We start from the raw sequence: 16,231 nt of genomic DNA, 5'->3' as shown, positions 1-16,231 counted from the left end.
CCGCGGAACAAAGGACTGAGTTGATCCTGGATCAACCTGAAATCCTACTTTGGAATTTCCGGGAATATCTCGCGTCGTTGCGAATATTCAACCGGCCGGTTGAAAGCGCGTGTTCAACTGAAAAAAAGAGCATTGCAATATCCCTCTGGAGATTGGGATTTTGTTCTCTCGTATTTCGCGACTTTGAAATGTAGTGTATAAAGCGCTGTCGCGCTTAAATTAACCAAAGCAAGCGTGAAATGTAAGTTTGATCGAAGGATTTAAAGTAGCTTACATATATATATATATATACATATATATGAAGTTACCGTGTGTGTGTGTGTGTGTGTATAAAAAACGAAATTGGATCTGGATTGAAATGTATGTCACAAGGATATGAATTCGCAATAACGCTACATAATTGGAATTTGTATTTTCGCTCTATCGAATTCCGAATTACCGATTCTGATATCTCTCGCACTTCACGTATTTCTCTTTCTTCTTGTATCATGTACAATATATTTTTTCTCTCGCCGAGAGAGTGTGTCGTATCACTTTAAACACATACCATATATTTCTGCACATGTATCGTTGCACTTACGTTGCAAAGAGACGCGTGTCCCATTTTTCATCGTCATTGCAGAAATTATTGAAGAATTGTAAAAGACAATTTTTTCTCAGTAAATTATGTTGTTAATCTTTGAATTCTCTAATAAAAGCAAATAAGCGCTAAATTCCGCACAATTATCGACGTGTAAATATATATCTATTTATACATCCGATCGAAAAAAGTGTCTCCGCAAAACTTTCAAAGGATAAGCGATAAGTACAGTAAAATTTTTGTAAAACTGGTTTTGATCACATAACCGCAACCTGCGACCGAACCCACACACGAAGCGAAGTCGAAGCTATACGGGTTATATGATATCCCGTTCATACACTTTTTTTTTTTATCGATCGCTTAGATTACCCGAAGTACAGCGGATAGATTAGTTTTTATACCTCCAGCGTGTTGCCAGATGAAAGACGAAGCTGGGCAACGAAGATCGACTTACGTATTATCGCATCACCGATCCCCTCCGAGTGAATCAAGGGCAAGCAAATAAAGATCGCTATATCTACCGCAAACACAAGCATGTATGATGCGCAGAACACGCCGTAAACAAAGTCGTATTGTCCGGGCGTATTTTTCGTCTAGCGGAAAGATAAACCAATGAATTTTAACAACAGGTCGTTTTAGTTTCACATTATGTATTCCGCATTCGTCGCAGATCGTTGCTTGCGTATCTCTCTGCAAACGAGTCTCCAAAACTAAAATGTGTCTACGTGTTGTTGATCCTCGATCACCGCAATATATATTAATAATCGCTCATTCCATGCATTGCTCATTCCTCGCAATCAAAAACTATCTGATGCATTTACCTTTTGATTCTGCAGTGCGCGAGATGTTGTTTAATTTCCGTCGCATCTCTCTTTCCGTCCTTTGACACGATAATTTGAAAGATCAGTGTGGGGGAAACGCTCGAATATATCAATCGCTACGTTATCTTTATTAGAATGTAAAGCTCCTTCAAAGTCGGTGCCATCCGATCGAGGTGGAACTGGCACAATGCCAAGTTACGTTAAGCGAAATTCGAGCGAAAGTAGAGCAAACACTACTGACGTATATACGCGGTCTGACCGCGTCATATAAAATGATTTCGACCTCTTATCGGAGTAATTTATCATTGTCTTACGTAACGAACACAGAGAGAACACCGAATGCCAGGATAAGAAGAGAATCAAATGCGATAAAACACAAAACACATCAAAAGAAGTGACAATTAAACGAGAGAACGACGCAGAGTCCTCGCATCGAGATGACAGAGAATTATGCTTGTTGTCCTCAGGCCGCACTCGCGATCGATATACGTCCGCTTTCTTCGTGACGTAAAAAGCAGTGGCCTCTTTACGAGAAAGTTTACACGCTTCATCTTTCATTTGCGCAAGACGGAGCGTGTAAACTGCGTGTTGTTTGTTTTGTATAAAGACGAGGAAGAGAACAGTCTGCGCAAAATTAGCTTTGCTTAATTACAACCGGGTGTTTAAGATGTTTCGCAGGTGCAAACCTGTTACTTTATCTTGGAATTCAGTCGCGCCAAAGAACTTACGTAACTGGCAATGTAAGTCATTTATCAATTGTTGGAATTATTGTAACAGAGTTCGCTCGAGATTAACTTTGCAACACACATAGTTGTTTCTACGTGAATGAAGATATAAAACTGTAGATTAGATAAATTATTTATGAACGAAAAGAAATCGCGTAATCTGCGTGGTTTCTCGATCACAGCGAGTTTAACAGACCACACCGCTATTGTAAGGGACAGAGCGAAGTGACCGTCGTCAAAACTGATTATTTTCTAAGCGACAAAGCACGAGACGTTGTCAAGCAACTGACTGTCTATGTCAACAGACTGTTGCTAACGATTCCTAATTAGACCTAATTTCGACGTTAAACTACTTTGCCGAGGGGAGGACCAGTCGAAGAGACGGCCTCGCCCTTTTACTCAACAAATAGAACGTCTTCGCTCGTTCGAAGACCAATGGCTGAGCAAGGAGTGACAGAGTGAAATTACGTCGTTAACCTCAGAAAGGTCCTAAGCTCGCTATTACGTAGAATGTTACGTGCTTCTATGTTCCCTTCAATTTGTTCGCTCAGCATATTGGCACATTTTCAACGAGCGACAATTTCTCGCAAATTTCAACGTCATTATATCGACACTTTGCCTTTCAAAGAATTTGCACAAAATGGAACATATTTTACACGGCTCAAATCTATGGAAACCGACGCGTCGTCTGTTTCGAAATAATTAAAAAGACGAGGGGAAACAAATTATTAACAATAAAATAATAACGAAGTTACAATAATATTGCGTGTAGTTGAGTTTATTAACTTTCATTAACCTCACACTATTGTTTCTATTTTCTCCGTGTGTGTGTTATTAAAGTCTTTATGTTCGAACATCAGACAAATGTCATACTTTTAAATAATAAAAATTGCAAATGCACAGAGCTGTTAAATGTGTTGAAATGCGCAATTCGCGGTAATGAAACGTGCAGTCGAGACTTATGTTCAATGTCTCGAGTCTCCAGCTGGCCGACTACGCATTGCATACTGTTAAATTGTTCGAAGCAATTATGTGCGGTAAAAGCGTCACCAAGTTTATATAGTACATCGTTTAAATGTGCAGCGCCAGAAGTTAGAAATTTCTTTTTATTTATTTTTTTTTTTGTTGCAACAGTTTGAAGTAAAAATGTTATAAATGTTTATTAATTAGAAGAAAAAATGCTCTATATTCAACAATATGACAAAATATTTCAATCACGCGAAATATTGATTGGACTTTTGTGTCTGATAGATTCTGTCTGTTCACAGGATTATGAATAGGTCGAAGTTAAAATTATAACAGAAGAAAGTTCTTGTTGAATAGACACAGACTTTGTGACAACTTCTTTTTGAAATCCATAAAAATCCGCGATACAGCTTGCTCATCATTCATAATCGACGGAAATTTCAACAGAACTCGATAGTTCTGGATCGAAACTCAGTTTTAACTGCATTTGCATTGAAATTAGAAAATGGCGCAACGACGCGATGTGAGTTTGGAAGAATCATGAAGTAGCGTGATGAAAACGACTTGAACTGGCCGAAAGTTTCGGGGCAACTTCCGTTAAACTGTATATGAAATAATTAAACTCCCGCGGCAGACCTCCCAAATATAGGTCGTGGTAAATAGCAACTGGGTGTCACATTAAGCGGTGCTGCCAGACTACATCATATGATGGAAGAACAATATGGCTGCCTACGGGCATTTATACCGCGTCTTTGTTTCATGTCAGCTTAGAGTAATATGTTATGTCGTTGCCTTTACATAACGCGCGCGGCTCCAACAAACCTCGGGCGCGTTTATTTTCATTTGTGAAGTTTTCAGTTGATTTTGCTTAATTAATCATACATCTCACTCCCGTATATCGACATATATCTCAATCCCATTTACCGGTGCTCTCAACGCGGTACGTGCGTTGCTGAAAAACAACGCGTAACACTTTTAATCAAGTAAAATTGCGAGTTACGAGTCTGGTCACTCGGCTGCGCGCATTAGGGTCAATGCCAATTGGTCATGGCAGTTGAAAAACACTATGAATACGTGTGTGTGACGATTAATTCCTTACTGGAACAATACAAAAACATATCTCCCTTATGGGAGATATGTATTGTTCCAGCAAGGAATAAACAATACAAAAACATATCTCCCATGTAGTCATTTTCATCTTTCTGAAAGTGTGTTTTACAGACGTAACGATTTTGCCGTACGTTTATTAGAAATGGCTTTTAATAGACAGAAAGGAAATTTGTTATGTGCGAAAACACATTTATTTATTGCAAAAATAACTCCCGACTAGAGAATTCTAGAAAATAAATTGTATATAGAATTCTACCATTTTTTCCTGCACGTACGTATACACCTGTGTCAAACGAGTGTGTGATCGTGATGAAAGTCAAAGGTAAAAAATACAAACGAGACAATAATAACAAAAACTAGCTTACATTCTCGAGGCGCGCGCGTAGGCGTATTTACCTAATTATAAACAAACTCTATCGCATACTTTGTAATACGCGTTCTACGCATCTCTCCTCTACGCATGAACTGCAACTACAAAATACTTGCCGAAGAGACTAAGAAAGTACGACGTGATACTTATTTGCGCGCGTGTTATACGGTTCTCGTCTCGGTTTTCTTCACTCTCGCTCTCGTCAATCAAAAACTTACCCCAAAAGAGCAGATTCCTCGGCAGTGGCTGCTGTCGGCATCTTGTTTTTCTCCCTAAAACAAAATGGCGGCGAATAATCACACACGCCCGGCCCTAGCATCCTGCCGCGTCTCTCTCCTCACGCATTACAAGTGTGCAATTACAACAAACAATTGACAACACAGATTAAAGCCATTTGTTTAGAGCGGAAGAACAACAAATATTATTGTGCTTGCTTCAAAATCTACCGGCGTTCTATTTTGTTCGTTAAGAATCGGCCTCTTTTTCTCTCTCTTTGTTCTGCCGGCGGCGTGATTTCCGGGTCGTCATTTAGCATACGGCACATTTGAATGTAAAATTGCCATTTTCCACGGCCAATTAAACCGAGGGCTGGACAACCTCGTGCCCGGATATTACGTACTTGAATAAATAGCCTTCTGAAAGAACCCCGGGCAGAACTCCCGACTGAAATTGAAGAGTATCACTTCACAATTTTAATGGCTGGTACAATATAAAAAAAAAACATGCTTTCTCTTCTTAATTAAAAATTCCGAAAAGGGTAAGCAATTATCGAGTCATCCAAGATATTTCAGTCTTCGTGTTCTCTTCATCTGTTGCTACATAACGCGATGAAATTTGACATTTATCGACAACAATTGTTGCTCTCCTGTCGTCGGACTTTTATTGCAAATAATATTAATGTTATTTTGATTGCTTGATCTTCTATCAAATTGACAGCAATGAATACGAACGACAGCTATCAGACCCCTCGATCGCTCATCGAGGAGTCGTTCACGGTCAGAAGCCGATTCCGCGCAACGCACGCGCTTCCGTCGCGCGCCGCGAAGCGTTGCACGAACAAAAGAAGACGACGCACCGGTCGCGCGTGCAATGTAACACAGAAGCGGTGATAATAACAGTAAAACAATGATAAAATCAAATCGCAATAACAACAATGATTGCGGTCACGTGTAGACAAAGGGATGCGTGAAGCCGGTGCGTTTGTCGGTGTGCAAACGTGCGTGTGATTTGAAGCGTGAGGAAAAGGAATGATTTTTACTTGTTCCAGCTACCACATGGCATGGCTTACCTTCGATTCGCTTGCACAAGCTGATCGATAGCCCTCAACGTCCGACTGTGCGAAGTTTTGTCCGTATTACTTACGATTAAACTAGTCTAAAAATTCGACGACGAGATGGCGACTTCTAAGCTTGTTTGAACAAAGGATTAAACGCAAATTTACATACCAAGCAAATGTAAAACATGTCTCTTAAAATTATTTTGCAAAGTTACATGTATAACATTTTGCTTTATTTGTTCTTTACTTCTCTAATTTTCTATGATATTTTTTGATCATAATAGATACGCGTCTTTCTCTCAAACGCGTTTGTTTATTAAAAAAACAAAAAAAAACAAATTTCAAGAGATACGTACATTTATTTTGTATTTGTGCGTCACAATATGCAAACTGCTCGCGCAATCATTGATTGATTTCCCCGGAGAAAATAAACCCCGTATTTAATAAAGCAAAGGTTACTGGGTCTGCTGGACAGAAATTTGTAGTACGCTTACAAAATTACGAGAAAGCTTTTGCCTTGTGCGAGTTTCCGAATTATATATTATATGTTGCAATCAACTTGGTTTTCAAAAATGTTAACTTTGACAAAATGCAATGAGGGCTACCTTTGAGTTAGCATCGAAGCAAATAATCACCTTGCGAGTAATATTGAAAGTTAGTAAATTGCACATTGGATCAATATTGCTGGACTGAACTCGACAAGTAATAATTTTAATGCAAAAAAATATTATTTTCTCGTGTATTTAAATAAACAGAGTATAGAACGAAGTATAGAACAGATATATATATATATATAAAAGTTTGTTTTTCTCTTATATATTTTATACTAGTCTTTTTATATCATATATCTATTTTGATTGACACAATAGATTACAGTCGAGACAGTTATTGCTTGTTGCCGTGCAACGCGAAAGTTGTGAAAACTGCGTCGACGGGTGTACAATAATCGATTTTATAAAAACCTGTCCGCCAGAGTAGCTAACAGCAAAAGCGTTATAACCATGCCTTGATGTCTTCGACCTCGAATACCTGTCGCCCACAAACTTCTTAATGACTCCTCCGCTGCAACTAGTCTTATTGCATCCGCAATGTCTCTAAGCTCGGTGTTAAACGCGCTTGAATTTTCTTTAAATTTATTCAAAGCAATTCTCCGAAACTAAATTGTGAATTTTTTTCTGATTCGCCAGATTTTAGAATAAAAAATTATACACGGTTGTTTTGATGAAAATTAAACTCATAAATTTTATTACAATTATTTCTATTAATTTTTACACGAGGAACCGAACGTTTTATTAAATTGCAAATCGCACTAAATTTTTTAACCGCTCGAAAGGTCGACTGGATTCGAGATCGAAAAATACCAACAAGAGGCTGAAAAACGATAGTCCCTGCAACCGCACCCCTACCTGCCGCGACCGGTTTCTTTCCCGTATTCCCTCAGAGAAAGTCATTGTAGGCGTTACCTTGAGACGATCGAGACGCTCTCGCGGCGATCCTCAATCAACGGGTCCTTTTTCCGGATCTCGACCTTCGGCGAGGCGAAGCTAAACGCTTTCTTGACGGACTCGAGGACGCTCTGGCCGGTGGTCTGTGTCTGGTCGACGATGGTCGTGCTTTTGTAAACGTCTTCGCCCAGGTCGCCTAACGACCTGTACGAAGCGCCAATACCTGCCGGCATGGCGTGACCTTTCGTCGCGCTGCCTCGTTTGCGATGTCACCTTCCGACGACTTAGCCGGATGAGTCCGTTGCGCCAGATCGGGAGGATGACGATTTCCACCGGCCGAGGGTGGATGCCCTCTCGGCGAACACTCGCCTCGAAAGGCGGCGGCTGAATCTGCTGCGGCGTAGCTGCTGCCGTTGATGATGATAGGCGTGCCCGAAGCCGATATGCCAATATCGCACGTCAACAAGGCAAACGAACGGCAAACGAACAAAAGAAAGAAAAAACAAAGGTAAGGGGATTCTGTGACAGCTATCGCAACGCAGATTCGAGACATCGGCAGTCGATCGTGAATTGCGCGAGAGTCGACGACTTCTTTTTTTCTTTTAACAAAGACAATGTCGAAAAAGAAATTGCACAATTGCGATTAATTAACATAGCAACGTTTCATATTTTCTTACGACACGACCTAATCGACGGCGGCGAAGTTCCGTCAATGCAAAGTATGTATGTTTGCATTTACTCTCTTTTATTAGCGACAAAGGTAGCGTTTATTGCTGATAAAAAATGGGAAGCTCTTTCTGCCGAGTCTTTTTCACAGAATCGAGGAAATAGGCAAGTGAAGTTGAAAAGAAACCGCCGCCTCATATATAGATACTCAATTCTGTTTCTTGTATTGCAGACGTGAACGCGCATGAATTCCTCTGATCGTGTTCAGAAAGTTCTCCGCCAACGACTTTGAATTGCGCTAAATTGAATTTTTTTTTTTTTTTTAGTAGTTGCGCAAAACAAAATATTATCTAACATTTTTCTCGTCTAGAAATTTATTGTGATTTGTTGTACCGACGTAGTTTTGCAATTACGTTATTATTAGGTGCAGTCATCGTATTGACAAGCAAAGAATCGCGATAAAACTTGAGCGTACCGAGCTCGAACGAGTACTTATTGAATTTGTGTAACTTCCGTATGTCAATAACGCAACGCAATTATTGTTTATCGTGATTTTTACCGCCGTTTTTTTATCGTTCGTTGATATTTCATGTTAGTTTTTTCTCTTTACTTTCTTTTGATAAATTGAATTTTTCCACTGATTTTCCACTCCGCTTGTAATTACGTCTTATGTATTTTTTCAAGTGTTCACAATACGTTTCGCTGCAATTATCACGTAACATCGCGGAAAAAGAATTTAATTATTATTTACGTCGGAATATGTGGAATTAAATGCGTTAAAATGCTATATTATTTTACGATTCCGTGAGATGTGCAAAATTTTTTCTTGCTAGACGTTTAATATAATCTTTAATGTGCAAACAAGTTTCGCACATATCTATTCGGATTCATGTTCCAATTTAAATGCGTTTCAAATCTAGCGCGAATACAGAGAGAAGAGAGATATAAATATGTTATTTTGCATTCTGCTTTTAGCTCCGACGCATCTGGGTGCAAAATCACGTTCTGTTTACTAATGTGCGTGGAGAGAACGTAAACATTTGTGTTATTCTCGTTAAAACGAGAATGCTATTGTTTGAGGAAGTTAGATCATCAGTTCCTCGCGAAGCCAACTCGGACTTAATCTCCCGTTGCGTTGCAAATATGATTACGGAAATTCTTAGTTTTTTTTTTTTTTTTTTTGCGCACTTGCACGATCATTTGTCGCGATATGAGATAAATATACGATTGATTAAGTTTTCCATAAATATTTTAATCAAATAAGACCACGTATTGCATGGTGATTTTATCAAGAAGAAATTATCATCTCTCGAAATGACGTTTTTATACGGCGCTGTTGCCCGATAATAATGCGACGTCTTATGAAATATTTATGAAGTTACGCCACAGGAGTTATATTATCGCTCGTGGAAGAAACTAAATCAACTAAGAAGTAATCAGAACACGTAGAAGTTTTCCTCAAGCTCGCGGCTTCTGCTTTTTTAATTCGCACACACATGGACGGGGCGTTTTGTTGCAAAAAAAACTTCGAATCGAAAACGTGTGATTGCCGATGTCTCGCTCTAAATCGTTCTCGCTAAAATGTGAAAAAAAAAAAAAAACTGTGAAGTAAAAAATGCGTGTGAAACGTGTTATACAGTTATCGTCGACATGCACAAAATCCATCGATCTCGTTGTTTTTCTATCGAGAGAATCATGCATGGCGACATGCCAAACTTGAGGTGTATGTGTGTGTGTGTGTGTGTGTGTGTGTGTGAGCGTGTTTATGCGTGTCTCTTTCGTCAAATTTGTTGATAAATAGAATACGTGCGAACATGAAACAGTAATCAGTTGTCTTCTAATCAGCTATGCTCAACAGCAAACCAAGCGCGTGCGATAATTAACAAGTAATATAAGGTACAAAATCTCTCTCTCGGAGAGTTCGGTTCCTCTTTCGCTGACGATGACGAAGTATCGCAATCAGCGAGTGCGTTTCGCGAAACGTGACGCGTTGACTCGTGTGAGAGAAGCAAATAGATATTGCATGCAAAAAAGGATCGGTTTGCTCAGTACACAAATCGGATTGTGTGTGCAGATTAACGTCTGCGATTAACGCCACTTTGTTGATCCGTCGTTTAAAAGAGTCTTACGCATCTCTCAATCTTCTTTATCGAGATATCACTGATAACATCTGCATCTGCGCATCCAATTCGCGTTACGCGCGCGAAAAGATTTTTTTTTTAACACAGATGTAACTGCTTATCGATGTTGCGATGGCAAATCGCGACCCAAAAAGTCAAGCGGATTGGATTTGCATTTAACGATTCCTTTCTTTAAATGCTCACCCCAATCTGAACAATCAATCGTGGATCAATCGCAAAACTGAAACTGTAATTTGAGTAAAATAAAAAATTGTTTTTTTTTTTTTTTTGAAAAACAACATATAAACGTAGGTGTTTTTTTAGACATTGCGTGCAGCCTTCCCGTCAATTAACACTTCCGTTCGAAGAAAATTACTCCGTAACTAGATGCGACGAGATTACACACACGTTGCGATCATTAGTGTTACCGCGCGTGTTAAGAAGAATCAACATATTAAGGCAAGTCACAAAAAAAAGATTTACAAACAAAACGATATCGGTCGTGAAGAGAAACAACATTTATGCAAATGTAAAAGGCGTCATTAGTATTTGAAAGATAAAAAAAAAAAAAAAAATACTCGCAGCGACCTAAGTAGTTGATCTTCCGCATTTTTACGAGACATATCAATAAAAACCAAGATAGTTCCCGAGGAAATATGCGAGTAAAGATAAAAAGAATAAAGTTGTAACGACGGTTTACCTCTCCGACTATCTACTTTCAATTTATTGCACTCGAAGGAAAACGCGTGTCGTTTCGGAGAGCCGAGCTCTCTCTCTCTCTTTCTCTCTCTCTTCCGATATCGATGGGCATCGAGAGCGACTAGATCGGGCTCGATTTGCGGGCTCGACTTGCTTACGTCGTGCCCTCGCGCAAGCAGACGGAAAATCGATCCGGCCCCAGGACCTTTCCAAACGAAATATGCATATCGCCGTCGAGATACACGCGGTGATCACCAATTCGCCGATAAGACTTCCGCGCGCGTGTTGCAAGCGCGGAGAGCTCCCCAGGGGAGTCGCGTATTGATTTTTCGCGTGGATACTCGCGTGTAACGTCGGGGTAACCTCGTTTCTCGACGTCTAATTTTTCGCTTGACGCTTTTGCTCGACTTAACATCGGTCAAATTGTAATGCAACTAATAATAGGGAACTTTTACGGGAGTGACGACAAGTCGCAGAAATGTACAACATAGATAAATGTGAAAAATTAAAATTCTGTTAATTTTTACCGTGCAAGGCACCGTACGTGATCCACAATTGATCGGAGAGCGTAAGGGTTGCGATTATATCGAGATCTTACGTACGATCGATCGTTCGTCCAAGCAAGACACGTCTCTCTTCGTCTAGTGTAATGTTGAATAACATCAATGAAACTCACAAAGGAGCGCAATGTATATTTAAAAATATTTAACTTCCTCACGTTATCGTTATTAGGTTTTTAAACTCTTGAGATTATTAAGTCGGAAACTCCAATATTTAATTGGAGTTAAATCTTTTGTTCTCTAACAGCAGCGTGTGTTAATTTATGAGACACGGTGGTGAATGAGAATTGTTCAAACTGTCGTTGATTGTCCCTCTTCATCTATTTTATTTTAATTTGAAATGGAGAGCGTACACGCGCGCGCGCGATAATAAAGTGAAGTGAGTTTTATTATTGCGTGCCTTCTTAGAGAGACTAGAATTTCTACGTGGCAATTTACGCTCCACTTTGTCCCATGGTATTTTCCGTTCAAGTTAATATAACGTCGCGCGCCTATGGTCGAAGCTAAGTTTAACGTACGGCTCTGATAATAGCTGAATTACTGGCCCGTCAAGAAATCTTATCACGCGTGACAGTTTTATTCCCGTATCTTGTGACTATTTTTTTTTGTCGTTGCGCGCTTCACGTAAAATCGATTCGTCGTACTCGAAGTACCTGCAAGCTGTTACATACGCTATATAAGATTGTAAGAAATTGACGAGGCTGATGAGAATAGAGACACAAAGTGTTTTCTGTTTACTCTTCTTCTTTAGAAGAGAAATAAATACTTTTCCGAGGAAAACTGTGTGGAATTACACACGTGTCTGAGCGAAATACCGCGAAGCATTTAATTTCTTTTTACTTTCTCATTTGGACCTTTGAGAGAAACATCTACTATCGACATTGGCACAAATTAAAAATACGGACCATGTAAAAAAAAAAAAAAAAACTTCAGACTTATTCACCGATGGCATTCTTGTATCAATTTTAAACTATGAGAATTGATATTTAACAATTAGAGCGATTGACAGGATGATTATCTTTTATATAAGCGCGGACTTTGTGTTTTTTTTCAGGAAGTTACGGAACAAAAGATGATCTTGTGTTGGTATGTGTGTGCGAGTACTATGTAGTTAGATATTTTTTTTCTGAATCTGTCAGTGATTATTAATATCTCCTGGAGATTGTGAAGAAACAGAGGACTCAATTTTCACAAGCCGCGACGAGACAAATCTGCTTGATCGAGAACCGACATCGACGTAACCCTCACTTATATCGTCTTGCTTTCCTGGAAACGATCGATCGTCCCGGTCTAACCCCGTTTCGGCCACAGAACCGACCGTTCTCACCCCGACGGAACCGATGCGTCCGAAGGGACGAAGAGCTAGACCGTGAGAGATCGTTGCGCGTCGTCGTTGGCGCGCGATCGATCTAGCGCGCCAGATCCGACCTTCGTGGCCGCAGAGCGCGCTGGTTATGACTCAACCAACGCGTTGTCACAACGTCACCGACCGCGGTTCACCGCTGCAACCTCGATCGACAGCGGCGACGACGATGACGACGAGGTCTCTCCGCGTGCGAGCGCGGGACAACGTTGCGCGCGCGTACACGCGACCGCACCAATACGATTTCACGAACGCGCACACATGAACAAATTCCGTTCGAACTGTCACGAGCGTAACCGCTGATCGATAGGTCGAAGTGGTCGAGGGATTTCGACGAAGGGATGATGAAGAAGGCAAACGGGGAGGGGAGGAGCAGGTGTTAGGCGAATGAAGAGAGGATAACTTCGTTTCCGGACTCACCTTTTTTTGCGCGTGGTTTGCTGCGGGGAGCGGGTACCGAAGAAGAGTTGCAGCTTTCGCGCGGCCTTTAAACGCGATTACCACGAGAACCCTGACGGAGACTCGTTGCGCTTCGATCGCGGTGAGATCGCCCCGTCTGAAGATGAGGAAACGCCGCGTTTTATATGTCACCGTCGGTCGTACGCTCGAGTACACGCGTTTATATCTTTTCGATGTGACGTTACGAGACGTGTCAAGACGGAGCACCGCGACGAGACTGATGTTGAAAAACCGCACACGGTGTTCGCAACGACGTCGTACGTGTACTATTGGCTCGAGAGTACTGGCTTCAACTACGAACTGGTCAATGGGAATGCGCGTTGCTCCATGCGCGGTATACACCGGATCGAACCGGTTACGAGCAGACTGTCGACATCTAGTCGAAGAAAAAGTGCACTCTAACTATCGTTTATATATTCAGAATTCCCGCTGCGCACAAGCTAAGGTATGAAAGGAAACCTTCAGTACTCGGCCGATCGATTACCGGATGAACTTTGAAGTACCGCCCTTAGCGATGATCAAAGTGTGCCGCCGTATTGTCTCGACATTGCAGGAAACCACAATACTTAGTGTTGGTACAAGACGAAGTACCCAAGTCCACGTGGAAGGATGAAGATGACATGAACTTTTTCAATCCTATAAATGATTATTTTGAAGTTCTTTCTTCAAAGGTTGTATTAGAAAAAAACTTGAAAGCGGTCATTCTATTGTAATTTCTTACGACGCTCTTGGCCGCTGGTTTCAGCGCTACACATTCACAAAAGTAAATGTAGGAAGCTACGGAGCGATATCGGACACTTTCAGGCGTAGACGATACAAATGTCACTCGGTTTGAATCCGCGCTACATCTACTTTCAAAGTACACGTCTAATTGTCGTTTTTTCACAAAAAACACATGTACAATAATGCATATAATTTTTCATACTAACATTGCATTATATTTATTACTTTATACACATGTTAAATACATAAATACTAAAAATTAAAACATAAATATTAAAAATTAAATACGTAAATATTTAAAATTAAAACTATACGAGAAAAATTTAATATTTATATGCAAATGTGTGTGTGTATAGAAATAAAGCGGTGTTAGTATACTTGATGTATGAGAGATCTTCAGACACTGTTTGTTGAAAAAAAATACATATATATTTTCAACAAATATTATTTGAAGACTTCTCATACAGCAACCCCCCCAAAAAAAGGAAAACTCCCACTTTATTTCTCTGAATATTTTAATCCGATTTCAGTCGACGATAGTTCGGACATTATAGAATGAGTTTCGTCACCTTTTTTCAACACAGTTTTTTTTATCATATCCATAGATGAATATTTCAGATCGTAGGCTAATCCCAATTTCTGACATGTTTCAATAAAAAACGTGGTGTAATTTATTTTGCTTCCTGTCTCGGACGACCTGTAGTCCCACAGAAACACATGATGATAGTTGTGAAAATCCTTCTCCCATTACCAGAAAGTTGATAATATCGTTGTCCGGTGGTTTTAGATCTGGAAAATATAATATAAATATAATATAAAGAAACGCATAATTTATGCGTAAACAACGTGTTTGAAAAAGTCAATTCTTTTGTTTGAACTCCGGACTGAAACTCGGACGTCGTACTTATTGTATGGTCTGGTGCCCCATATATGAGCAACGCTGTTGATGGTCCATATCGAGTTTAAACTGAGCATGTAACGTATAAACACTTGCCACACGACTTGCTCTGCTCCAGGTCTCCAGAAATACACGGGTATTGTCGAAGGTAAGATAAAACAGAAGAACAGTTGAAGCGGCATGTAGTATCTATAAAAATAAAATAGATTTTAATTGCTCGAGATAAGTTCTGTGTGAACAAGTATTTAAGTCGTTTTAAAAATATCAAAGAAAAAACTCAATTAGAAACAAAAAACATCATGGTTGTATTTAACAAATAAATTATTAAGGCATTCGTGTCTGATAAAAACCAAGATAAAACAAATATAAAGAATATAAGTCTTTAAAAACAGATTCTATATCAGTACTTTAAGAGAAATTGATATAGAAATATAAAAGTAGATGTAGAAAACAAATATAAAGAATATTGTGTTTTTTAGAAGAAAAAAGAATAATTACTTTTCATTGAAGGTTACGACGAGATCCGATAAAACGTCCGATAAATCGAGCAGTTTACTTTTTTGCGTATATTCTGGATGTTCCTTCATTATCACCCAGCCGACGTGCGAATAAAATTAGCCTCGCCTGGTGTTGTGAGGATCGGCGTTGGTATCACAATACTTATGATGCATGCGATGATTCTTTACCCAGTCAAGTATATTATTCTAAAAAAAATGCATATTATTTTAAATTATTAAAATATTATTAAAATACATTCCAAATGCATCGTGTTTATTCTATCATTTATATACTTATTCAGCAACTGCATAACGTAACAGATTGTTTTCTTGCACGCAACAAAACAATCAAATTTACAATTAAAAAAATTAAAATTACTTGTCCACATGTGCTGAAGCATATCAAAAGAATAATTCTTAGCGGTAACTTGGCCTTGTAAGACTTGTGACTCCAAAATCGATGTGCGTCACCAGACATGCCGATATGAGATATAACATACGTGCCGAGAACTTCAAAATATAAAAAAAAACATGTAAAAAATATTTAAAAATACATACAATAACATCGAAACAAAACTGTGAGACAAAAACACTTACTCCATAAGTGTAGTCCATGGATTTTTCAAATAGTGGAAAGTCATTAAGTTGTATAAACCAACGGCGTGTAACGCGAAGATTATTAGAACCTTTGACCACACTATATCCGTTTCGAAATCGAAGAGACTTGATATCATTTTTCGAATCTTCTCGAAAAGAAATCCAACTTTATTATGAACATTGTTGACAATGTTCATAATCTGTTGCTCTACTATCGTAATAAAGCATTCAAACAAACTCAACATTCTTCTTTTGGTTGCTACCAAATTGATATAGTTTTTAGAGAAAAAAATTCACAGAAGACATGCGCAATATGAGATAATATTATTAGAATAAAAAAATTTTGATATAATATT

At 39.2% G+C, this 16,231-nt stretch overlaps 1 protein-coding gene and 1 pseudogene across 8 annotated transcripts in view; both read right to left on the bottom strand.

Moving 5' to 3' along the window:
* The window catches only part of LOC109852270 (protein NDRG3), a 29,154-nt gene extending 15,696 nt beyond the window's left edge, over positions 1–13,458 (bottom strand). For 2 of the 8 annotated variants that reach the window (XM_020423276.1, XM_020423278.1), the window contains exons 1-3: positions 13,122–13,457; positions 7,312–7,700; positions 4,791–4,844 (exon numbers count right to left, since the gene is read on the bottom strand). In XM_020423276.1, coding sequence (XP_020278865.1) covers positions 4,791–4,844; positions 7,312–7,526 — 269 coding nt within the window. In that variant the 5' untranslated portion in view covers positions 7,527–7,700; positions 13,122–13,457. Of the gene's footprint in view, positions 1–4,790; positions 4,845–5,860; positions 5,998–7,311; positions 7,701–13,121 lie in introns of those variants that run through there. The other 6 variants (XR_002249987.1, XM_020423277.1, XM_020423280.1 and 3 more) reach the window with 6 other exon arrangements.
* Positions 13,459–14,246: 788 nt separating this feature from the next.
* Positions 14,247–16,012, bottom strand: LOC109852238 (annotated as a pseudogene).
* Between the last annotated feature and the right edge of the window lie 219 nt (positions 16,013–16,231).

This window comes from Pseudomyrmex gracilis, unplaced genomic scaffold (genome assembly GCF_002006095.1).
Source record: "Pseudomyrmex gracilis isolate BER0280 unplaced genomic scaffold, ASM200609v1 scaffold_26, whole genome shotgun sequence".
In the NCBI taxonomy this organism is placed as follows: domain Eukaryota; kingdom Metazoa; phylum Arthropoda; class Insecta; order Hymenoptera; family Formicidae; genus Pseudomyrmex; species Pseudomyrmex gracilis.
The sequence above is the reverse complement of the archived record's forward strand: the minus strand, read 5'-3'. Positions and strand labels throughout refer to the sequence as shown.